Below are 27,246 nucleotides of genomic sequence, written 5' to 3' on the forward strand. Positions count from 1 at the left end.
CTACAAAGAAAGGGAAGTAGATTGCTCACCCATATGAGAAGATTCTGAGTTCTCAGGGAAAAGCTCCCCCAAGGAGGAATCTCTAGAAAGAAATCCTTCCTCAGTGGCAGTGAGCCCTTAAATGAGGCCTAAGAAGGGTGGAGCCAGGCTTCTGGTCACACAGGTGAATTACCTTCACCTGTGCTTCCAGGGCTGATTGGGTCTTTCCTCCAGGTGCTCGATCAGTGGTTCAGGCCGTGACTCAACAGTTCCCATACGTGATGCCTTCTGCATTACAAGCAGGAATGTTTTATATATCTATTATTACACACTGTAATTCACACATTTTATAATGTGCTAATATTTTTGAGACTGCACTGGATATCAGTCTTTGAACACAATCAGCAACAGGTTCCCTATTTCTGACTTTTCACTGACAAAGAAATAGAACCAGGAATCTGCATTAATAAAACTTCACAGAAAAAGAATATTTACAGCCTCCAGCAAGCTGGTTCAAAAGCTCACTACTTGGTAAAAATACCTGATTCTATCACTAAGAATTTGGCATGTGCTGAGCTCTAACAGATTCAGCCTCTTAATCACAAGAGTTAATCAGAGGACTGCTTATTTCTTGCATCTTGATTGAGGTTAGGTATTAATTAGCTGTTCACTAGAAGCTCATGCAGCCAGGCTTTTGATTTAAAAGATGAAGAGAATCCAAGTGAATTTTGGAGATGAACTACAGAAAAGGCCTGTTCCAGGTTTCAGAACCAGCTTGCATATGGCTGTTCCTTATTGCTACACAGTTGTTCCATTACTCTGTCCAAGGCAACGTTTTATTGGGCTACGTTTATTTTTCTCTGGGAATAAAAAAAAGACTGAATTACACCATAAATTGTCCATGTTTCTCAAAGGAAAATAAATGCTAAACAGACATTTCTAACTTACCTCTCCGATTAACAGGATCCTTAGCTACGTATGCAACATAGTCAGTTGTATCCTGAAAAAAAGTTATCTATGTTGAATGCAAAAAAAAATTTGCACAGATTAAATCAAATTATTGCAGTCCAGAGTGTACATATTCCTGCGAGTATGGGCTCAATATGACATGTTTTGCTCTAGAGTTACACACTACTTAAAATGAATAAAACCATTTAGGGGTTTTGGTATGATGATCTATTCCAGCATAACTTAAAAATCTCTTCCAAGGCCCTTGAAAATCAATTTAAAAATCTAGGAGAATGTTGATAAGGCTTAATTTAGAAGGGAGTAGAAATTTCAAGTCCTCATCTTTCAAGTATCCAGAGAGTTTGTTTCAGAATACAAATAAGCAACAGAAAGCAGGACTGATGGCCCTGCTCCTCAGAAATATTAAGCAGCGTAGTTCATTCTTGGGTAACAAATGGGTGCATTTACATTACTGACTACAATTACACATAGCATAGAGGTGATCAACCACTGTTAGGCTGTCACAAGCAATCTCCCAGAACACTTCCTTCTGCCCATGGACAGTTCCCATCTGTCCCCATTCCCACACACCAGGTGGAATTTCTGACAAAAGGGGATTCATGTCCTCTTTGGGATATTTCTTCTGCTCTCCTGTCACCTTCACACATTGTATATCTCCATGCAGTTGAAGCAGAAAGGTCAGTACCCTCAGGAAATGTGAGGTCTGCTGGCACATCTGGAAAATGCCAGGTATCCTTGATGCAATCAGGAAGCTTTGGTTAAATCCAGCATATCCTAACGTGCCTGGCTAGTGATGTACATCTAAAGCTAATTGAGATAAATATAGGATATATACTGATTCAATACTATTGACTATTATACCAAGATCTAATGTTGTAACAAAAATCAATGTACAATTAAATGATAGATTTCTTTAACTTAGCTCTCTCTGGAACAAGCACATACTCACCCCTACCAAAACAAATCACTGCTACATGCATATACAGTTTCCTTCCTAAGGAGATGATAAGGGAAATGATGAAGTACATTCATGGTTTTGATGACAGATGGATAGCCATTATCACTTAATGCACTACTGAAGAACACTCAGGCATGGTGGTAATGAGGTTGGTCTGGCACACAGTGACATAGTGTTTGGGCAATGACTTAAGTGGAAGTAATGATGCATATCAGCCAGTAAGGGGGAAAGTAGCTACATCCATAATAGCAAATAAAATAGGGCCAAAGCAAAGGTCTGAGAGTTGTCCCACAGTTGCTCATATCTGCCTGCACTGGTTTCCCATGCAAAGCCCTGAATCTGTTCAAAGGGATAGCACTTGCTGGGCATCGATCCCAGGAGACAACTGGGAGGGAAGAGAGCAGATGAGCAGATGCAAATTGCATTGTGCTGTTTGGTTTTGGGGTCTTAAAGCATACTGCAAGTCATTTTGTTTACTAGTATAGACATAGCTAATAAATATATTTATGCCTGAGTAAATCTTAGATTTATCTCATAGCATTTCTGAGTGTGGGTATGAGAGACTGGAACCACCCACTCTTTATTTCTTCTAAAGCCTCTTCAGGCGCAAGATATGATGAACCATTAAGGACAAAAGGTGAGCACATTTAAAAGTGAATAAATTATTCAACTCTCATCAAAAGGGTATGCTTTCAGAGGCATCAGCTGGGCAGAAACTGATAAACTGCTGTCCTCAGCACCGCTGAGAGACTTGGCTCTGAAATCTCAACAGGCATCTCTAAAACCATATGGCTTGTCTAGCAGTCTGGAAGCAGCCATCTGAAAAGCCTATGGATGAAAAATATTTGGTGTATTATAAGGAGGAACTAAAGATCACTAAACCAGATGCAGAACAAACACAGTTTTGGAAGTAAACTAAAAATGATTCTGAAATGGTTTGTTAAAGCATTTGGTGGAAAGATTTTAATCTCTCATACATTAATTAGGCCAGGAAAGGTCTGACTCATTGCAAAGAGGAATACTGCAAATATGCATATGGTACTCAAACTGTTCTCCAAGACTGTGGAACACTTTTCCGGTGGATATATTTTCAGTGATGAAGGTAATTAACATTTAGAGAGTGGGAGGAAAGTTGCAAAGCTAATAGGTAGGAAAAATGTGTGGCAGAAAACCTGAGCTGAAAAATGGATGGGTTGAGGAGTTCTGAATAAACCAAACTTCAAAATTCAGTATAAGGGAAGTATTCCCTGAAGTAGTTTAGGCACAGATCTTGGCTTCTCATGTTTTGTGCAGTATGGCCTTTCTCCCTACACTTGAAATCTTACAGAATGAGATGAGCTTGTGAACTGGGACTCGACTGTGCTTAGGGGATAAAGTCTGGTGACAGCAATCTTCAACCAAGTGGACATAATTAAGGGCTGATTAAAGTTTTGTCTGAATAACTCACAGATGTGTTAATAAAGCAGTACCTTAAATCACATCCCTAGCATTTGCCTTCTCTCCTGTGCTCTTGGGACAAAGGAACCACCTGCTTTACGAACAAGCTTTTGATTTAAAGTTGTGCCATATTCTAGCCCACTGAGATGAGCCTGCACAGCGTTATTAGATATTCACACCTACCCTCTCCACGCCCAGAATGAATCACCATGCAGTGGATGTGCCGGGAAAGTAATGTTACAATGTCACTGTCTCTTGCAGGCTTCCTTACGCCATACCATTCAATTTCTCTGGTAGCTCACCTAGTCAGTAGCATGATTTTCTCTCTACAACATTTGGAAGAGCTTGTTTACTCCATATTCAGTCTCTACTGCTGCTCCTCTCCTCTTCTCTGGTAAATTACTCTATCAGTGGGCATTGTGCAACTTAGCATTTGGGATGGCAGATGGGGAGCAAAGAATCTTTTTAAGGAGGCAGGGTACTGTGCTAATCACTCCTCTGCCCACTTCAGCAATTGTTCATTTACAGCATCCATTGCAATCTGTTGTATTTGAAAGCTGCTGTTGATCCATTTTTTGTTCCCCTAATTATTATGACATGGTGTCCTTTTCCCTTCTGGAACTTAAATGAGTTCAGCAGAGCTATTCAAAGATAAAGTTTGCCCTTATGTTTACCAAGGATAGTGAAATGAACAGAGGAAATGCCACCAGTCTTCAACTTAACAGAGTTTAACTGAGAGAAATAACTTACAAAGCAGGCTATAAGTCACCTTATCTGTTCTCTATGACAGATAAATTGTTTATGATAATATGAGAGAGGAAAAGGCAGATTCATACAATTAGTCTAGGCTTAAAAGATCTCAGATCCCTAAGGTTATGAAGAAAGCACTGTACCTGTTTCACAATTCTTTCACTTCTTTGTAGATGAGAAATACTTTTAGAGCACATTTAATGTGCCTTCAGATGGGGCACTCATAAAAACAGGATAAAGCACAACTGGAGTTTGCCTTTCAATCTAAATGAATCAAATGTGTAGGTGTATCTGAAAGCTTTGCAAAATTACAAAGAGCGAGCTAGCCTTTCCTGAAAGCCAGTCTTCAAACTGCATGTGTGTAATGAGTATACCTGAAGGCAGTACTTAACACATTCTTTTCATAGTATTCTTCAAGAGAAGAAGAAAAAAAGCCTATACATATACCTGCAACATAACTGTATATTACTGCAAAGAAGACAAAATAAAAAACATTCAGGATGAAAATTCACACAGTACCCATATGACTATCCTGCATTACTCTGAAAAATGGAGCTCCACTTACCAGTTTTTATATGAATGCTTGCAGTCCTTTGATACTTTTTGTTTCAGTCATTCAAAGAGCAGAATTTATGACTGCTTGACAGTAGTTTCCCTCAAAAAGAGTTTGATGGCAACAATCAAGAAGAATTTATGAAACAAGAAGCAGGAGCTATTGTGGTTGTATTTTTCTTTCAGAAAGCTATACAATAAATTTTGTCACACAGTTCTCAAAGCAGTGCCTATGTGGGAGAAAGCTTTAAATAAATGCTTACCGGATCACCTCCAGATGCAAAGGAGATAGATTGCATATGGTGATTTGCTATGATCTGTATCAAAAGATCGAAAGAATTAAGTGCAACTCAGTAGGATTTTTTTACACAGTTTACCCCTTTTGGGGGGTGAAAATCCAAAACCGAGATCAAAATAAACTGTTAAATCTACAAGGAGTGCATGTGTAACACGAGAATGTAAACAAACTCAAGGATGAATGCGTTAATTCTGGTGTTCTTTGGAACCTAGCAGGACACAGCAGAATTGTTAAATATACCTAGAACTCCAGTAAATCATATAGATTTCTCATATAGAGTCCACACAAGAATTTTTAATCTACTAAAGTTCACTTTCTTCATCACAGTTAGTGAATAATGCAGCAAAGGGTCCTATTCATCAAAATACTTTCCACTCTGGTGAAATTGATGACATCATGCCAACCTGCACACCAGTTCAAGTTCCTGGCATTCCTTTCAATATCTCCATGCTGTTTTATGTTGCAAGCATAAACATTTGCAATATGCAAACAGGATTTTCAATCTAGCTGCAATCTAGCATTATAGTCAAAATTTCAGGCATTCCTCAGGGCTTTGAAATGACTAAATTCAATTTGCTTATGTACAATTTGAACTAATAAGATATTTCTCTCTGAAGAGCTGAATCGTAGTGAACCTCTAATACAAGGATAACAGCTCTGCTGCATTGCTGTCCTGAGATTTAACTTATGAAATCTTTTAATAATGAAATCATGTAAGAACCAAGAAAGAAAAGGTCATTTGAGAGAAAATTTCTCTTGATCATTTTATTCATAGAATCCATCCCAAAGTATTCATCTGCTTTAGGATAGGCCTCTTACTCAGTGCCTCAGACATTTGGATCCCTCGCTTGGAATCATAAACTTAAGAAAACTGATTTCTTTTGGTGGGAAAAAAAGAAAGACTCAATAAAAAATATTCTGTGATGTCTTTCCTCATCCTGAATTTTAACGATCTGATCTAGCAACCATCCTTCCTTAAAAAGAAAACTTCACCAAGTCAGATAGAATTAGTACAGAGAACTTGAAGTGCTTATTTCATAGAAAGAGCATTTCCTTTTTAATACTCCTCCTTTTCCATAGCAGCCTCAGAATATGTCCTTAATTTTTAGGCTTTCAGTGCAGAACCACCACTCTGTACTCAGCAGTGAGGATTTCCATATCTTTTTTCCATAAAAAGGAAGTGAACTTAACAATGAAAATGAACTATTGGATATTTTCTGCACTTTTAGTATTGTGAAAACAACCAGTTCTACATCATAAAAAGAAAAATTTGGATTGCTTCAAAAGTATTTTTTCAAATTTTACGGAAAAGTAGAAGTGTTTGAAACTGCTAGTCCTAGTCAGACTTCTTTTTTTTTTCAAATTCCACAGCTAAACATTTTAGTTTATTTTGAGGCAGGGAAAAAAATAACAAAATATTGGAAGAAGTATCAAATTGTTGATGTCTTGCCCTAATTTAAATGAAGCAATTTACTCACGCTGGCACATAGTTTGGAAAGACATCAGCCTACCCAAATCTGCACTTTAAACAAACAAAATGAAACAAAAGAAAACAAAAAGGTTCCATATGCCTCTGCTGAGCATAATCACAGCATTCTTATGCAGGGACGTAAGCCACTGCTTGCCTGCCACCCAAGGGCCTGCCACATCCTTTGTTCTTTCATTTCAGGTCCTCTGGGAAAAAGATGTCCACAGCCATATTCCTGGGTGAGACCTCCAAGGGCAGAGCTGCTGTGCCATGCTTATTTTCAAACCAAATGGTTGGCACAAACGAGACAACAGTCAAATGGGATCTCTGAGAAACCAGATGTTTCCCACGCTGGGAGCATCAAGAACAAGAATGATGTGGGAGAAACATTAACAATTTTGTCATCTCCTTTTTTTTTTGTTTTTCACTTCACCGGTTACCACTTCATCACTCACAGAGAGAAATCAAAGCATTTGGGGGAGAATCCTTTTCAGGGATAAAACACTTAACTGCATTTCTACTCTGATGTCAGCTGAAAACAAAGCCACTTTCAGGGACTGGCACTTTTTAAATAGAGGTATTAAACATCAAGTTCCTGTGCTTCCGACTGTGGGCAACTGTTCTCATGAAAAACATTGCTTTTTCTATTGCATAATAATTCTCCAAAATACTGCAAGCAGCCATAACACTGCTCTCACAGTCTCAGTGCTTGCTGTAGAAGATTACAATGCTTTCTAAATGGAGGACAAGAATGAAGACAAATCACTGAAAACATAATAATAATCAGCAAGCTTTATAACACACAATGTGTGTATTCCTTTTTCTTTTATAATCCTGAGGCTCTTGAGGACAGCAAAAACATTTTTTTTTTCCTCTGGCTGTATCTGGGCAGAAAGTTGTGTGCCTTAATACAGCATGTGGCTCCCAGCAAATAGCATAGCAGTGACTATGCAAGCCTGTCTGCTTTCTCCTTATATATACCCTGAGCAAGGATTTTTCTCATCTCATACATCATTCACAGTCCACTGCAGTGATTCCCCAGTGTCTGTAGGGTACCTTCAGCACAGAGAAGAAGAAGAAACGGGCTACCTGAAAAAGGCTGCCTTGTCTTTTGAAAAGACTGGCATTTCACTGCACTGCAAAATCCCTGCAGCTATATTTTTAACAGCACTTCAGGAACAGATTCCCTTTAAGGCCCTAAATGGGAAGAATGGAAACAAAATTGGGGTTGCATATTCCATCCTTTAGTCACCTACTCCAGATGCATCCCTCTGAACACTTTGAATGCTTGTATTTAGGCCTAACAAGAACTCCTACAGCCAGCAAATGCCATTTCATATTACAGATCCCTTAAGAGCAAAACTTGAAGCATGGTAAGGAGAAAATCAAAGCTGTGTTGAATGCTCCATTAAAATATGACTCCTATTATGATTTATATTCTATTTTCATTCATTTTATTAACAGTGTTGAGGAAAAACACCTTGAGCCAGTATTTTGGTAGACTACAAATAACTGCACACTAGGCTGTTTGCCAAAAGTCTCACAAATTAATATGGTACTTACACACACCTGTTTCGTATCAGGAGTCATAAGGTTTAAGCTTGTGGTAGAAATATTCAGCATTGCGCTCATTCCTGCAAACTGAAGATTGCTCTTTCCTAAGATGCTGGACAGAATTTTGCTTGGTGGCTGTGGGGGGAAAAAGCACATTTTTGTTCTGTTTACTTGGGTGACCTTGCTTGTACATAGGGTTAGCCCAAACAATAAAGGTTTCTAAAAAGTTTTTTAACCTTTGAAAGACCACTTCATTGGAACAGCTGTTTTCCTCTGGATATAGTATCTCATTTATACTATTACTACTAATAATGATAACAAGTTAGGTAGGTATACATTGACACCTGATTAAAGTGGTTAAAGAGGTTACTTCAGAGCAGTTGCACAGTTCACACACTTCCCACTCCAGCTCATACAACTGCCTTGTTCAGGTAAACACAGCCTGAAAAGCAGGCTGCCCAGAAACAGCAGACCAAGCCATGCACTCACTGTAGATGTACAGCTGCACATGCATATTGGTAATCAGGTTATGAAAGCAGAGCTGTGACTGAAGGCAGTGTTCCTCTGCCACTGTATTTCTGATAAAGTGCCTGCAAGTTTTGTAAGCTTTGTCTCTACCAGACTGGCCAATTTTGAGCTCCTCCTTAAAGCTTAAATTCATTGTTAACTTTTTCCTTTATGTTTGATTGATTAAAAACACGCTGACTACATATTACTTGCATGCAACATTTGTGCTTCACTGGTTTTAATTCATCATGTTACAGAGCTAGTGTTTTCACTAGAAGCTCTTGTAAACAAGCTTTTTAAACTATTCTTATTTCTCCTCTTTTTTAAACCCTTGCAAGCTAATGCCTGAGGATCCCTACTTAACCGTGCCACTGATCTCAAGAAGCCTCCGTAACCAAGTCAGTAACCAGTAGTGGCAAAACCATAAAAGTTACACCCTGACAACAGATAACTTGCCTGTAACATTTTGCTGATGTTCTGTTGCTGTGCAAAATTTTTTCTCAACCAGTATATTTATTTTAAGAACAGTACTTATTTTCCACAACCAATATGCGGCACTACTTCTAAACACAGTAATACCGCAAGGTGTCTCATTAGGCATCTGAGACTCTTATATTTTGCATGATAGAGCATTTTCAAAAAAGGCATTTTCCTCTTGCCTTCAGGTTTAAAAACAAAGGCCAGAGAACCTAAAAATGCCAGTGAGATAAATTTACTGGAGAAGAAAATCACAACTTCAATTTTGAGACAATTTCCAATTATGCTATTGCAGATATTGTTCCACTGCCTTATTTTGGGAATATTCCCCATTGCAGAAGCAGCATTTCAGTCTCCCGGTTCAGTGGGGACTCTGCAGAGATGGCTGGGCAGTGGCGAGCAGGCACACCTCACCTTCACCTGCCTGTTCTTCTGCATCCAGAAACACATACAAGTGCTACCATTAATTTCATTCTGCACTCTCTCCCTGAGGCTTAGCATTAAATCCCAACTTCGCTTATGGGTGTGTGGAAGGGCACACAGTGGTGCAGGGGCCAAGACGAGGCTTCCTCCATTTATTGTTCGCAGATCCTAATTCCTATTACACAAATAAGAATAAAAGTATGTGTCATGGTTTTATGATTTTCGGTTATTGGTATTCCACATCATAACATCATGTAGTGGGCATACCTAGTTCTCAGAAGAGAAGGACTACTACAGTCCCCACGGCACTTTGCTCCTTTGTTACCATTTTCCAGCCGGAGGGAAAAGATAAAAGCTCGCAGTATAAAAACTTGCAGATCACGAGACCTCGTCCCTTTTTCCGCCGTCTCTCGTCTTGGCAGCACCTCGCTCTCCAGCCGTCTTATCGTCGGTAGTAGAGTAAGGCCTACCTTGATTTTGGGACATTCTCTCTCTCTGTGTTGGATTTATCAGCTTAAATTGTAATTATATTGTATTATAGTGTGTTGTTTTGCATTCCGATATTTTATTTAGTAAATTAGTTTGTTTCTCCTCAGATTGTTGCCGCTGTTCTTTGCTCTCAGGGCCATCTCCCTACCCTTTTCCCCTTTCCCCTTTTCCCGGGACGTGGGCCCTTGGGTCCCCCGTCCCCTTTGTCACGGAATCGGGCCTAACGCCCGTAAACCGTTGACAGTATGGTAACCAGTGCTGCTCAGATCTGTCTTCAGGGCTGACCACTGAAAATCTGGCCACAGTTGTTTAAGGGAAGAGTATGTGAAACAGGAAATTGCTGGGCACATTCTTTCAATTTCCAGAAACCAGCAATTTCCAATCTCTTTAAATGTCACCAGTAGAGCTATACTCCATAAACAGATCTAGTCATTTTCAAAATAATGTATAATTTTGGACTCCTCAGTAGTTTCCAGTATGGACTGTTGCAATTTATTCATGTATTGAATGAAAAGGCATCCCATTTTGTTTGGTTTTAGCCTTTCACCTGCAAATCTACAAAAGAAAACACACACAAAAATAGAGTTTCTACAGTAGGAACAAGCTGCAGTCTGTTTCTGAGATGTACTTCAAGATTCCTGTAAAAGAATATACTGACAAAAAGAGTGAGAGGCAGCATACAGTGGGTGAAAACAGTAAATACTTTAAATAGTTAATGATCTGCAACTTTCCAAGCCTCTTTAAGCCTCCTGGCTGCTGTGCCTGGTCTCCTCAGTGCTGAACTAAGAAAATACAGTCAACTTCAGAACAAGAAGAGAAAAATACCTTTCGTTTCTTGAAGGCTCCTTTGGCACCAAGCACAGCTTCGCAAACACGACTGATTGCTTCCCTGAAGAAAAAGGAAAAAAGTTTATGGCAAATGAGCATGTAAGTTTCTTCACTGTGCTTCTGAAATGCACTGGAAAAGATAGTATTTCTGCTCACATGTGAGGATAGTTAGTGGGTCAGTGAGCTCTCCTCACCAAAAACAGAACCACTATTCAGATTTTAGACAACTTCAGTGTAAAGCAGAAGGCAGCAAACAGCCAACATTAATGCAAGGAAGAATACTTCGAGAACTGCAAAGGATAAAAGTGTTTTCTCACACTATTAAAAAGACCTTTTGTCACTTTAAATTAGAATATTTATTTTAATACTTTCTTCCATTTCTCATTCCTGTACCTTATTAAGCCATGAGGAATCAGATCACAATACATGCATTTAATTAACATTGCTTTACACCTTTATTTTAAAACTTTCCTATAAAGTAAGGTTTAGTAACAATCATTTATCTCACTTTTCCAGATGCAGCAGAACCACCTTTCTGGCTTTAGATAACATCAGAAACCTGCAATATTCTTGGTAATCTGCATGGTGTATAAAGTATGTTTTGACACAACATTTTAATTGATAACATGTTCAATATGAGCCAAACAATTTATTTGCGACCCTATTTTTGCTACTGTAATCAAAATCTGTGCCCTGAATGTTTTTCCTCAGTTTTCTAATATTGCTTCATTCTTCCCACAATATTCAGGTTGAGTGAAAGAAAATCAAGTTGAAAATGAATTTGAATAAGAAGAGTAACCATATACTAGATTTTTTTTTCAAATTGTACAGCAACAACAAATATTTTAGATACTCCCAGTATTTAACAACTGATTATATAAGTGGTTAGTCATCTGGTTGGTGTTTAAAATGTGCTACTGTGCATATCCAGACATTCCTGTGACAATTATTGACAGTGCTAACTGTACTATTAATAGACCTGTCCCACTGACACCGCAATATAGAATTACTGCGTGGAGTCCAGTAAAATTGACTGCAAACCTTGTTTATTTAAATGTAAATTGGGAAAAACAGCTCATTATTTTTAGACCTGAAATCATGCAAATAGTGTGTATTTTATGCAAAAAAAAGTACAGAATGGAAAACAATGAACTGTGAGATAAAGATACTCAAAGCATAGAAATACAATCTTGATAAGACTACATATTATTTTAATTTTGTGCCATGTGCATGATGTTATTTCAACAACACATTAAGTGAATGCATAGGATCAACAGGTGAGTCTGGAGAGAAACATCATATATGCTTCAGCATTCCATATGTAATACCTCAGCAAATGTCACAGATTTATCCAGATGTACTCAGTAATTACTATATAGTTGTGCCTGGGCTGGTTTTACTTAGGGCAGGCCCAAAGTTCAAGTCATCTGAAAGAAATGAACATTTTTTTGCAAGGAGTAACAGGCCGTGCAATAGGTTTAAAATCCTGTCATTCTGAAGAGCAACATTTATAGCAACGGACAATCAAAAAGCTTTCAGGTCCTTTCTTCTGGTCTGAAGAAGAATTTGTTTCAAAACTTTTCTTTTTCTTGTTTTTTTTTTTCCTCCCAGCTACATCTGCTCATCTAATAAAATTGTCTCTTGCTATAAACTCTGCCTTGTATATGTCCTCATACCATCACAGCTACAACAGCACTCTAGTACAGTGCTCATTCCCACATTCAACACAGCGATTCTTTGAATCCAAACAAGACTTTCAGTTAAAGTAGCTACTAACTTTTCTTACATAAAAGGAAAAAAAGTTTGTTTAAATGAGCGGGTCTCATATATCTTAGAAATAGAACACAGCAAGCATCACAAATGCTTATTTCCATGAGACACTCAGACATAGGTTACTTCTGAAAATGTAATCAGGAAAAATAAATTTTCTTCTTCTCCATTGGAAAAGATTTTCTTAGTATAATGCAAAACCAGCAGGCATTATTTCATACAGAGGCCTTTATCTTGTTCGTGAACTCAGCATTGTGGTTTTCCATCTCCTTCTTGCACTGAACTGAACCCTCTGAAGGCAATGTGGTGGGAAGCCCAAGACCCACACCTCATCCTTCCCCCACTGCAAATTGCTGTCACAGATGCACCGCCAGAATTTCATCCTCTTTGTCCTCATCCCATGAGGTCTGTTGTCAACAGTGGCACAATGGACACATTAAGATTCCCCCATGGATTTTTGCTATTACAGAAAGGCTTTGCCTTTCTGTAATAAAAAAAAGGCTTCTATTTGTGGATAAATATGTCCATAATTTCCTTTCTCTTCCTATTGCCTCCCCCATCTTCTATCTCTTGCAGCAATGTGGAGTGAGCAGGAAGAAAACGGAATTTTCTGGTCATTTTCTGGCCTGACCAAAACTGTTTACAAGTATGTTGTTTTTCTGGTGCAGGGTTGGGGTTTGTAATATTTCTGGTACTGCCTTCTGTGCCTGGCATCTCCAAATTACCAGGCATAAAGCACATTAACTCAATAGACTGATCTGACTCAAGGACCTTTTTGATCAAAACCATAGCTTGAGTGTGCAACAGAAAATGAACGAGCTCAAGAGGGGCTGGGAACAGCAAGGCAGTCTTGGTTTCTGTGGACCAGCTGGGAGAGCACAAAACAGCTGAAAAGCCACGGTACCCATCCTCCTACACAATAACAAAGCACTACATATTTTCCTGTAACAGTCCTTCCTTTCAATAGAATACCTCAATTTTACTGAACTCGATGTTCCCAAATGTGTGAATGCTGGAAGTGGAAGGAAGACCTGGGAAAGGTGACAGCTCATTGAGATGCATGTCAGGTAAGCAGGTTGTTTGAACTGAAATTTGGCAATTTGTTTAAAGTCCACTTTTTTAAAACACTGTGAATACTCAATGTACTCAAGCAGTTGTAGCGTTTGTTAATTCTTTTGGCGAAAATGCTGGGAACTTCAGAAAAGATATTATTAAAGAAATTGCCTAGGCGAGATCAGTGCAGACTGGCAGCAATCCTTTATGTACCTATAACAAAATGTTCAGTACTTTTCTGCCTGAGTGTTGAAGAGTCTTAAAGAAGGAGTGATGAAAATCAAGAAGAAAAAGGGCAGATGAGTATCTGCCACCACATAGATATGCACTTTTTTTCTTGGGGGAAGGTTCCTGGATCTCTGTTCGGAATATTCTAAATCATCTTCTAGGGACTTTACGCAGATAGTCATCTAAAGACATCTTAAGGGCCTTCTTTTAGCTTACATTGCCAGGCAGTACAGGAGAGATACTGTTTCTCTTTTAAGCTTATCAGATTTGCTTATCAGATAAGTACCCGAGCCACAAACCATATCCAGAAATAGAAACAGCTGCTAGGTTGAGAGTGCAATTATCTGACTTGTGCATGCAAATGCTTGCCTATGGAATGAGAAAGCAGAAGTTCTGGATGTATTTTCAAGGCTGAAGAGTTGCATGGACTTTGCAAAAGTTGGATATGACTTGACTTCCTTTCTGGTAGGAGTTACTTGACATAAGCAGACATTACACCTTTCTACATGCCATTTTGATCGCTGGGCAGAGACTAATACCAGTGTTAAATTATCCTGATATCTTGTAAAACTAGCTACTGTGCTGTCTGCATGAGGAACCACATGCTAAGTTCCAAAGCTGTCCAAGAGTATTTCCCGTTCTGCAGATGGTCACACTGTGGAGTCATTCTCTTTGTACAAAACTTACTGTGTATTTTGAACATAGTTTCAGCACGCAAATATATCCTGTGAAAAATTACCAGTTTGCATTTTCCCAGCCTGACCTATTCTACTTGGAAACGACTTGACATCTCTCTGAGAAAAAAAAAAAAAAAAAAAAAAAAAAAAAAAAACATTTTACATTGCTATTTTGTTTCATTAAAAAGGCTAATGCCTTGATATTTTTCATTGTTTTAGAAACATTTTTCCCCAACAGTCATACAAAGTAGCCCACTCAGGAAGCTCAAATCTATTCCTCCATTAAACATCACCATATGAAAATATCCTTCTTTCCCGTGATTTAAATGTTTTTTTTTGTTGTTGTTTGTTTGTTTGTTTTGCTGAGATGCTGGCTTGCATTGTTGCTGTTTATAATTAATATAATTTGAGTAAAAAAAAAAAACAACACACAACAGAATTCTGGAAATCGTATTTCAGGGAAATGACAGCACATAAAAATGCGCAGATTTTTTCAGCATATTTGGAAGAAGAATAGCCACTTCAAGTATTAAGACTAGTTTGACTGGTTTTTAGTCTGAAATATTTTGTATGACTAGACTAATAAACTACCAATATTCTCTCATTAATATCATCTAGAATTTTTTAATTCCCAGCTTTATCTTTGCCACTTCCAAATGCTAGGGCTCCACAAGTTTAAAATTAGACATCAAAAGATGGACTTTTTAATGCAAGCATGACACATCTTGGAGAACTGTACATAAGGTTCCCAGTTACGTGTCATGGTTTTATGATTTTCGGTTATTGGTATTCCACATCATAACATCATGTAGTGAATGTACCTGGTTCTCAGAAGAGAAGGACTACTACAGTCCCCACGGCACTTTGCTCCTCTGTTACCATTTTCCAGCCGGAGGGAAAAGATAAAAGCTCGCAGTATAAAAACTTGCAGATCACGAGACCTCGTCCCTTTTTCCGCCGTCTCTCGTCTTGGCAGCACCTCGCTGTTTGTTCGCAAAACAGGCAAAATGAGTGAGTGCTGCCTGAAGTAGCATAGGGGATGTGTGCAGACTCTGAAGACTAGACCAAGACATGACCGTTTACAGAACTTTAAATGCCAATAGAAAAATTGATAGGTGATGTAAGGCTGAAAATGCAGTTAATTATAACAGAGTGGAGAATACAGAACACAGAGCAGGGCTCAGGCACAGGGTGAATACCACAGCCTGTAGCATGGGGGGCACCCAGAGGGGATCCACAGGACACAGCTGCTGCTCTGATGTGTCACTGGTCATTGGTGGCACAAAGGCAGAAAGGGCTGGTGGAGTGAAATGAGGCTGGCCAGCAAGCTGCTGTAAGCTGGTAGAGCAAGCAGCAAGCAATTTGCCCTTCTCTTCCCCTCAATATGTTTCTTGAAATTGAGTCTTTTTACCTGTCGAAAATCCATGAGCAGAAAATGAAAGGAAGCTGGCCAAATTAATTTTTGTAACATTTGATAAAATTCATATGATAGTAAGGCTGACTTTGGCAGCCATTAGAGTATAGAATGCCATTAGGTACACACATGCAACCTGTACAGTGGTAATTCAGGCATGGCAACATGGCTGTTATTTTAGTTCACCTACATCTTCACTGAGAGACTAACATCAATTTGCTAACAGAGCTTTTTTATGTTTTTAATGTCAAAAAAAACCAACATGTTATCCATCCATTTGCTTTATGACAGCATACGTAATCTAAATTCAAGGAATATTTGAGGCAATTTTAATGTAATCACAGAATCATAGAATTGCTCAGGTTGGAAAAGACCTTAAGGATCATCAAGTCCAACCACAACCTAACCATACTACCCTAACTCTAACAACCCACCACTAAATCATATCCCTGAGCACCACATCCAAACGTTTTTTAAACATTCAGAGATGGTGACTTAACCACCTCCCTGGGGAGCCTATTCCAGTGCTTAACAACCCTTTCCATAAAGAAGTTTTTCCTGATATCCAACCTAAATCTCCCCTGGTGCAACTTGAGACCATTTCCCCTTGTCTTGTCACCACTGAGAAGAGACCAACCACACTCTTACTGCAATCACCTTTCAGGTATTTGAGGAGAGCAATAAGGTCTCCCCCCAGCCTCCTTTTCCCCAGACTAAACAGCCCCAGTTCCTTCAGTTGCTCCTCATAGGGCATATTCTCCAAGCCCTTCACAAGCCTTGTTGCTCTTCTTTGGACCTGCTCCAGCACCTCAATGTCCTTTCTGTTTTGAGATGCCCAAAACTGAACACAGTACTCGAGGTGGGGCCTCACCAGTGCTGAGTTCAGGGGGACGATTACTTCCCTAGTCCTGGTCACAACACCATTCCTGAAACAAGCCAGGATGCCATCATCCTTCTTGGCCACCTGGGCACACTGCTGGCTCATATTCAGCCAACAGTCCATCAGTACACCAAGGTCCCTTTCTGTCAGGCAGCCTTCCAGCCACTTCTCCCCAAGCCTGTAGGGTTGCCTGGGGTAGTTCTGACCAAAATGCAGGACCAACACTTGGTCCTATTGAAAGTCATACTGCTTACCTTGGCCCATCAATCCAGTCTATCCAGGTCCCTTTGTAGTGCCTTTCTACCCTCCAGCAGATCAGCACTCCCTCCCAACTTGGTGTCATCTGCAAGCTTACTGAGGGTGCACTCAATCCCCTCATCAAGATCATTGATAAACATATCGAATAGGAGCAGCCCCAGTACCAAGCCCTGGGGGACACCACTCGTGACTGGCTACCAACTGGATTTCACTCCACTGACCACAAATCTTTGGGACCAGCCATCCAGCTAGTGATTTTCAGTGATTTTTCCAATCTTTACCTTCTTCTATCATGTGCATGTTTCAGAAACTTGCTCTGTTCCATTCCTCACTACCAGAGATATTCATTTGCTTTTGATGATATCTTCTAAGACAGTAGCTCTGAACAATGCCCTGATTTTTAGAAATGCACAGTGAAACTGCTTATCTACATACCTTATCTCTTCAGCCTGCATGCACACACAGTAAGCTTAGCACTTAGAAAACTGGGGCAATCATAGTCCTTTTTAACTAATAGTTATGCCAAATGATGTTACCAACAGGTGACACTAAGGAGGCTGCTGGGAATATAGTCATATATAAGCAATTGAGCATTGTTAGGTCTCTGATAATCTTGGTCCAAAATCTGGGGTACCTTTCAAAGAGGAAAGCTCTCAAAATAGTTTACAGCTTTGGGAACATAAAGTAGAGGTATACAAAACCTTGATCCTGAACGCATACCTAAAAAAACCTTTTCTTTTGCACAACCCCCCATCTAAGAGCAAGATCAAAAAAGACAAAAAAAAAAAAAGAAGAAGAAGAAGAAAGAGAGAAAAATGCACTTAGAGGCTTAAACTGTTAGATAGCTCCAATCCTTTGACTTCTTTTGTGATCTTCAGGCCTTCTTCCATTCAGCCTGGTCTTTGGCTGTTTATTCTGGTAGTTGTCAGGGAGATGGACAGGATCTGAACCAGGATCACAATAAGCTCAAGACTGGGTCCAGCCTCAGGTCATTTATTATAGCATTCTCTCAAAAAGCAGCCTGTAGCAGACGTTTCAAAGGAAGGCATAATAAACGTTACAAAAACAAAATGAAAAAACTTAGTCTAAAGAATATTTTCCTTTACTCCTAATTATCTTAACATCTAAAACAGGACTTACGAAAGAAAAAAAGGAGTCTTGGAAGTTATCTATTAGAATATAAACATTCTAACGTGTTTTCATGCAATCATGCAAACTTATAAGATTTACGACATTTTACAAATATACAAGTTGAATTTGCCAAAAAGGCCTACCTGATGTTGATGAACTGTCTGATATGACAAGACATGTCACATAAAAGGCATATGTTTCTTTGTGAAATCAGACCACTTGGTGCTAATAACAGAATTTGAGAGTATGTTAAGACCACTCTGCCTCAGTCCTGCTGCTTCTGCAGAACTGCATAGGCTTACCAGCTTCCTAAAAATGCAGGGTTCAGCTATAACTGTAACTGCTTCCTCGAACGTTTAGCTTCAGATTCTCCAGCCTCTTAATCCTCTGAGAGGCTCTTTTCTTTCTCATGAAGGCAAGTGGAGTGGGAGAGCTCAATTAATTACTCTTGCTCAAGCTTTGCATTGCCATGTATTAGTCAAATGAATCCAAATACAAGTTAACATAGAATCATAGAATAATAGAATCATAGAATGGCCTGGGTTGAAAAGGACCTCAAGGACCATTGAGTCTCAACCCCCATGCTAAGTGCAGGGTCGCCAACTACTAGATCAGGCTGCCCAGAGCTACGTCCAGTCTGGCCTTGAATGCCTTCAGGGATGGGGCATCCACAACCTCCCTGGGCAACCTGTTCCAGTGCGTCACCACCCTCGGACTGAAAAACTTCCTTCTAACATCTAACCTAAATCTCCCCTGTCTCAGGTTAAAACCATTCCCCCTTGTCCTATCGCTATCTACCCTCACAAACAATCGATCCTCCTCCTGTCTATACTCACCCTTCAAGTACCGGAAGGCCACAATGAGGTCTCCCCGGAGCCTTCTCTTCTCCAAACTGAACAAGCCCAGTTCCCTCAACCTTTCTTCATAGGAGAGGTGCTCCAGCCCTCTGATCATCTTGGTGGCCCTCCTCTGAACTCTTTCCAAGAGCTCCACGTCCTTCTTGCGCTGGGAGCCCCAGGCCTGGACACAGTACTCCAGATGGGGCCTCACAAGAGCGAAGTAGAGGGGGACCACTACCTCCCTCTCCCTGCTGACCACTCCTCTTTTAATGCAGCCCAGAACACAGCTGGCCCTGCGGGCCACCAGCGCACATTGCTGGCTCTTATCCAGCTTCTCGTCCACCAGGACCCCCAAGTCCCTCTCTGCAGGGCTGCTCTTGAGGAGTTCTTCACCCATGTTGTATAAATACCTGGGATTGCCCTGGCCCAAGTGCAGCACCTTGCATTTGGCCTTGTTGAACCTCATTAGGTTCACATGGGCCCACTTGTCCAGCCTGTCCAGGTCCCTCTGGATGGCTTCCCTTCCCTCCAATGTATCGACTGCACTGCTCAGCTTGGTGTCATTTGTCATTGGTGAACATTTTCCCCACAAATAACATATCAAGATGAAAGGCCTCAATATTAGGCATACAGAACCCTTTTTATTCTAGCCTGCTTCTGCGCTACTGACAGCTAAACAAGCAAATAGAAATTATTCCCTGACAGCATCAGCCACTTCAGCGACTACTGCCCCACTTAATGGTCTGTTGTCTGAATTGTAAGTGTGCCTCCACCCACCTCCAGGAGTCCTGCTTCCTGGTAAAGCAACAGTGGCCAGCAACCTCCCTTCCCAGGGCTTTGGCCCCAAGGTAGGTTTGCCCACGGAAAGTGGACCAGTACTGTTCCCAGCCCTGCCCTGGGGGAGAAACGTGCCCGGGCTGCTGTGCTCTGTTTCCCTGTACACCTGTCCCTCACTACTGCCCCACACCCCAAGCCCACACAGCAGAAAGCAGGGGCAGACGTCATGCACCTTCCACACCAGAGGGCTTGATATAGAGAAAGCTGAGCACAAAACTCCCTGCAGATGATACATGGTACCTATCCATCCTCTGAAAACACAGTGGAAGCATCTTCCTTTCCAGGATCTTCTGTCATTTTTCATTGATGCTTGTTGATAGCGAATTTCTGCAAAGAACAAAAAAATGTTTAAAGGAAACACATTATGAATCAAATTTTATTCACATGGTTTAGCATTGAACTTGAAACCAATTCAGAAATACGGATTTGCATTTTCTGCCCTTCAAGAGATTGGGGTATTGTCATTAGCAAGTTTGATTTTCACTCTTAATGAAGATGGGTTCAGGCCCCAGATTTGTAGGGGAATCTCTTTCAAATTATTCAGCACAGCATAGCTGAGGAGAGGATAAGGGTTTGGATTTGGGTTCAATGCTGTTATTAAGTATTTCACTCTGACGATCTACTTGTTATTAACATGGCATGCAATATGTTTAGTACACAATATGTTTTACTCTGCAAGGGGAGGCATGATTTTCCAAAGCTGCATGCAGTAAACTGATTGCATGTGATCAGATACCAGCAAACATGCAGCCTTGTAGCCCAGATTCTGCTGTACAACAAACAGGGCACGCAACATTATTTTAATTCAATCCAGTGCATATCTACACTCATGCATATAATAAGCAGCGAAGACTCATTACACTATAACAGATTTAAGAATAAGCATACAGATATTAGAGGAGCTGCAAACTCCTTACCTGATCTTTGTTTTATAAAAAGCCTGAGGGCACAAACAGCCTGGCCACAAAATCTCAAAGGCACAGAGAACCTTTCTCTGTTGATGATGATAGGTGTCAAATGAACTCAGTACCTCCTGACACCTGCACTTAGCTGAGCATTCTTGCCTGTAAGACCTCTTTTTCCTCCTCTATGTTGAAAATTAAATGCTTCTGTTCCTCTTGCTGCTTAAGATAATGATCTTGACCTTACAAGCATTACAAGAATTGTCACCTGATTATTAATGATGCACCATGCAGATTCAGATGGCTTTTATTTTTCATTACATTAAACTGTTGACCCGTGGCTTGCATTTCCATTTATTTGCTCAAAAGTACACAACATTATATTCATTACAGAAAAGAATAAATGCAGTACAACTTGTTAGTACATTACTCAAGCTTTCCCATAATTAAAGAATCTCAAAACTTCAAACGTGTAATGATAAAGGAAAAATTCTCTTATAAATCATACAAAGCTGTTGATTTTTCACAAGATTCAAAATTAGGATAAAAATACCTTTTGTCAGGCACCACCAAGGTTGTTAAAGATCTGATGGAGAGTATGACAAGTGAAAGTGTTTGTTCACAGCTTTCACACAAAGATAAATGTATAGCTACAAGTTTAACATTTTGATTTACAAATAAAATGTGAAAATGTGAAAAAAAAACAAGACATAAGTGAGATACAATGGCATTAGGTGGCATGGATTGGTAATAACTGTAATTCACCCCATGACTGTGACAGGAAAGGAAAGAGCCCTGACCAGATTGTTGATACCTTGGATTCAATCCTGTTCCTGGTGTTGAAATCACAGTTTTTCATTTGTCAAAATAGTCCATGCATGCATATTGACATGTATTCTCTCCTAATGCATTAACTATAAAGGATGGAATTTTCAAAGCCATAAATATATCTGGCCAACCTTTTCTCATTTCCTTCCTATGTAATATGGGTGCCTAATAAACAAGTTAAGTGGAAATGGTAGCCAGATTTTTAAGTAATTGCTAATCATCCATCAATGATGCAAGTGCCATGTAACAAGCACTAATTCCCTTCATCACAGAGTTATCTTGGAGTGAGAGTAATGGTTCCCCAAAATAATGCCCAGTGTTTGCAGAAGGGCCAGAGACTACACAACTCAACCACACCATGACTGAGCCAGTTTTTTTTTTTTTTCTATGAATTGGTTTTGCTCATCTTTCCTTGAGGATTTGTTCCTGCTCTGAGCCAGAAGAAAGATAACTTGATGTACAAAATATGATATACAAAATAACCAAGAGACAGGAAAAAAAAAGAAAGGCAAACAAAGAATTCTTAAAGATTGATGTCCTGTGCTGGAGCTCTGCAATATGGAGGAAGAGCAAGGACAAGAAAGCAAGCAGGTGTGGGTAGATGCTTCACCTGAGAGTGAATGTGTTTTATGTGTCAAGCACAATGCATACTAGTTAGAAAAAGGTATATCCAGGCTTCCACACAGACCTTTATCTTTAGAAAAGATAACTTGGGTTATCTTTTCTAAATGACTTTTATGCTACTTGGCAAATACTGCATGATACCAGAAATTATATTAGCCCAACATGGATCAGTTTTGTCTATGATTGGTTTTGCAAGTCTAGGAAAAAAACAGTATTACATTGAACAGTAGTGATACAAGCTTATATCTACAAAATAGGTTTGAATTATGAAGTAATGGGTCAGAAAAGGATCAGAGCTGCCGGGAAGTCTCTTTCTCCAGATACTGAAAAAAAGCGCAGAAAATTTCACATCACCCCTCACACAGAGGGCCTTGTAGTGCAGCCTCAGGGAGCTGAGGACACACGGAGCTAAGCCCCAGCAATGCCCTGCCACGAACAGCCAGGTCATAAGTGCAGCCCTTGGCTGGCAGCAGGCCACAGGGAAGGGCCTACTGCTTTGATGAGAGCCAAGGGAATCATGTGGAGCAGTTAGTGGAGACACAGGTAAACTGTGAAACAATTATCATTCTTGAAGTATATAGATGTAGCTTTCAGGTACTTCCATTTTATTTGTAATTAAACGGTTGAACAGAGCTACAGGTGTCTCTTTGAGAGGGAACTGGTGCTTGTAATATCAAAACATCAGCCATATTAATTCAAAACATACCTTAAAGCCTATGTTATGCTTCTTAGTGCTTATGAGCAAGCTAGCTGGCAAACGTGAGTTTTAATAATTCATTAATAACAATTAGTATTAACTAATTAAAAAATTGGCTTGTACATGAAATGCTACATGATGAATCCTGATTAGACTGCTTCCTGCAGGTACTTAACACATGGCAAGAGGATTTCTGGAGTCAGAGGAATTAATGAAATGCTAATTAAGGTGCTAGATTCTGATTCCAATTTCAACTAAAGATTCCAACTTTAAAATAAGTTTTAGTTAGGAATAGTGAGATCAGAATGATGAATTTGAATGTTCTCATTATTTTATGAATCAGAAAATAGCAAACAATAAGCAAACCATGAAAACAGAACTTCCTGCCTGAAAAAAATATCCTCTAAATGTGGCCAAGGGAAGATTAGCCAAGAACTCGTCCAGCATGTAGTCAAATATGCTATAATATAACAGAAAAAAAATGTGATTCAAAGTCTGTTTCACAAAGAAAGCCAGAAAGTATTTTTGTATTGAAAGAGTTGTAAGACAACAATACTTTGTGCAAATGACAATGCTTTAGATCAACAGTACAATTAAGTTTATGCGTAAGTGTGTGCTTAAGTATCAGAAGCAGAGTTGTGCCTATAAGCAAAGTAATAAGAAAATTGGAATGCCGCTTCATTGGAGGCATAAAATGTAAAGAGACTGCAGGAAAAAAAAAAAAAAAAGCTGAACTGCATTCATGATCAGTTATGTAATATAGAAAAAAAACTATCACAATAAGTCATCTAGCTTCCAAGTGATCATCACTGATGTACCATCTGCACTGGAGCTGTAATTCTGCCTGGACATGCAATCATTTCAGAAGTTCACTGTTGCAAATAACACAGAAATGTACACTATGAGTTTAAAACAACACAGTAAGAAAATTCTCAGATGCCACCATTGTCTAGATTGTCTGAAATCCAGTGTTCTACCATTAATCTCTCCTTGTGCTCCTCATGAAATCAGCACCTTGACAAGCAAATGACAAACATTTGTAGGGACACAAAGGGTCCTATTCAAAGTTGACATATGCAATTGTATCTCAAAGTCAGTGCATACAGACCATAAGAATGGCATCCAAGCCTAAAGTAAGTCATTTTACTAATTTAATAACAGAAATACTTAGCTATAGTATGTCTATAGTATGATCATGTTTTGTGACAGACTATCAGCAGCTGTGACTGTGGCCATTTGAAATGTGGTCTCCAGTTGCTAGAAGATGGCAACACCACAGTTCTCTGCATCAGTAAGCTCAGCTTTTCAAGAGAAAATGTCTTCAAAACACTATTTGCTACCATTCTCAAAATATATCTTAAAAATAAAATGATTCATGGTTACCTCTTAAGACACTATACTACCTTTAGAATAATACAGGGATAAGTTTAAAAGAAGAATTGTAATGAAAGTCTAATATAAGCTTGTTGCTTGTTACATGTTGTCTAGAAAAGAACATGTCCTTTCGTTTCTTTTTGATATCACTGTGGTGATGTATTTTCATTTATCCTCCTTGTACAGCTGGTTTGTAATCTGACATCTTTTCATGAAAAAAATACTATTAAAACCTAAAAACATGATATTTCAAATCAGCTCCCAAGACTAATTTTGACAAATGCCTTGTAGATTTGTATACAGATCATAGACAAACACAGTTCTCATTTTCTCTAGCTGAAATGTCAGGAAAGTGCTAGCTAGCTAAAGTGCCTTTTTGGGCAGCATCATTTAAAAAACAGACTAAAATTTTCTAAAGCAGTCCCTGGCACATTAAAAAAAAATAAAATAAAATTTTAAAAAAGAAGAAGAAAAAGAAAGGGAATACATCCCCCAGACTCCACTGAAGCTATATTAATATTAGGTGTGACGTTTGCTTCTGTGAAGGCAAAATAAAAAGCAGACTTAAGGTATCCAGAAAATATTTACTATAAGTCTTATCTTGCTATTTTCATATCCCTTCCTCTTTGTGGACACAATTCACACTTTATTTTAAAAATATACTTGTATAAAGTCTTACCTTGTAATCTGTATTCTAGTATTGAAGTCAAGAGATCTCATTGAATGTAAGACTTCTATACACCCCAAGTACTGTAAGGAAAAAGAAACAGTTGAAAAACATATAATTATTCTTGAGTTCTAAGAGAAAATGCTCACTGAAAGGCATTGCACAATTTGTATTTTTACATTTCATGAATCCTATGTGTCAAGTAGGTTTTCATGATTACTTTCTTGAATAACACAGAATTGCTCCATAAACACTTTATTTCACTTAAGTCTCAAGTTTGAATCAACATCTCTCTATATTTAATCTAATGCCTGTAATATATCTTGTTCATAATGTGCTGATTTTTAGTTTTTCATTTTCCATATTTTATCTTACATGCAAAGCTATTCAAATTTAAAATAATATTAATGAAAAAAGGAAGTGCATAAAAACAAAATCAACTACCTTTAGTTAGTGGGGAAAAAAAGGAAAAATTTTGTGGCAGGGAAGCTGAAAACAGCATCAGCAATCCAAAGATTCCTTACTGATCACCTCAGGGACAGGTGGGACTTAGTATTTTCATTAGTATTTTCATTAATGACAACTGTATAAAGATACAGGAAAATCTAAAAAAAAATTCACTAATAACAAATGCTGGGAGATGGCTTCAACAGAATTATTCTAGAGAGGAGGGACATGAAGGCTGGCTAATATTTAGGAAAAGACCAGACTTTTTGGCTCACAGTTCTGCCTTGCATCTCTTTGAAAAACAGGGAGTACAGTTGGAAAATAGGTTCAAATGTAACAGTAACAATCATAGGAGTGAGAAAATCTCAGGTGAATTCTGAACTAGCTTCCAAAAGCAGGCATAATTTGCACATGATAAAGCCTACGGCTAAAGCTGCAGCTCTCATCAGGTATTTGTAGAATGGCTTTGTACAAACCAGATTATGACAGGCATATCCAATGGCAGCATCACTGCACATATGGTAAACACTCAGCCATTCACCTGGCTTTTGAAAGTTAGGGGAACATGGGATGAGTGTTTCGATAATTAACTTGATAATGCCATTCTAGCATAATACCAATCTGCAGCGTAATCAAATCTATTTAGACACAAAACTAGTGCAAAAACCAAGTGAGGCCAGCATTTTGTGTCTGCTTTTCATTCTACTGAAAAAATGATTTTTTTATTATCATGATCTTCAACAGTGCTTTTTCTACAGAAACGTATATGCTACAAAGTGTTTACAAGCTGAGGGAATTGTTTGTTTTCGAATATCCATTATTATTTATCAAATGTTATAAAGTTGTTACAACACTGAATAAAACAAACTAGAATATCATGCACCTCATATTAATTAAATTGCTCAAATGATTATTGCTCCAAATGATTATAATTGCCTGCAGTTTCTGAGAAGGCTTATTTCAGGATTTTTTTTTATTTTTTTTTTTTTTAAGAATTCTTCTGCGATTTTATCTTAGGTTTTCAAGGATTTGTAAAATCCTAATGGAAAATATCTTCTTGATAGAGATCCTGGCACACAGAGCTTTCAAACTAAGGATCATGCTCTCAGGCTTGTTAGATTATTACCGATCCTGAAACAGTGAAAGATAAGGTAACCTCCTGTATCTTGTTGCAAGTAGCTTCTTTTTTAAAGTACATTTCTCCATGAGCACTTAAAGCATCCAGAAAAAATGTTGTAATGTTCTGATGGAGAAGTTAAGCTATTAATTCTATTTTTAAGTATCTTAGAGGGTGATTAGGTTTTCTTGGAGATGAAGTTCATTCAACATCAATTGAGATAATCAGCTGAACTCGGTTAAGTTTTGCCAATGTACGGCAGTGAAAGATGCTTTCCTATACTCTTTCAATCATTTTGGTTTAGTTCTATGGTGCTTTTAAAGATAAATTTTCCAAAATATTTATTTCATACAGCATATTTTTGTAATTAAATATATTGTAAATTGGTAAAACTATTCAAAGGCATTCCAGTGACTGTTCCTTTCTGAAATACTTGGTTTTCATTATTTTTTTCAACACATCCATTTAGGCCTCTCAATATCAAAAGACTGTTGGATTGTACTTGATTCTTCATTTGTCTATATTTGCCACAAGTTTTTTAAAGCTCAGTAATTGCACAATTTTGAGGACTAAGTCTAAGACTTTAGAAGTAAACTCTGAAAGGTAGTTTCACAAGTACATGCAGGCGTGCAAATAAATACACAAACATATATTCACACATGTAGTGAAATAAACACACAAGTAATTAGACAAATATCCATAAACATACTTAGAAGGCGTGCAGTTAGACTCCTTTGAGTTATACTACCTGATCTGCATAAACAAAAGTAGAGACAAAACCAGACTGAAGGAAAGTCAGATGGAAAAATTATCT

At 38.7% G+C, this 27,246-nt stretch overlaps 1 protein-coding gene across 1 annotated transcript in view; it reads right to left on the reverse strand.

Moving 5' to 3' along the window:
- Positions 1–27,246, reverse strand: part of SHC3 (SHC adaptor protein 3) — a 56,356-nt gene that overhangs the window by 15,970 nt on the left and 13,140 nt on the right. The window contains exons 2-6 of the mRNA XM_021381393.1: positions 24,881–24,951; positions 10,687–10,750; positions 7,981–8,100; positions 4,909–4,962; positions 928–979 (exon numbers count right to left, since the gene is read on the reverse strand). Of these exons, the coding sequence (XP_021237068.1) occupies positions 928–979; positions 4,909–4,962; positions 7,981–8,100; positions 10,687–10,750; positions 24,881–24,951 (361 nt within the window). The remainder of the gene's footprint in view (positions 1–927; positions 980–4,908; positions 4,963–7,980; positions 8,101–10,686; positions 10,751–24,880; positions 24,952–27,246) is intronic.

This window comes from Numida meleagris, chromosome Z, assembly GCF_002078875.1.
Source record: "Numida meleagris isolate 19003 breed g44 Domestic line chromosome Z, NumMel1.0, whole genome shotgun sequence".
NCBI classification, from domain to species: domain Eukaryota; kingdom Metazoa; phylum Chordata; class Aves; order Galliformes; family Numididae; genus Numida; species Numida meleagris.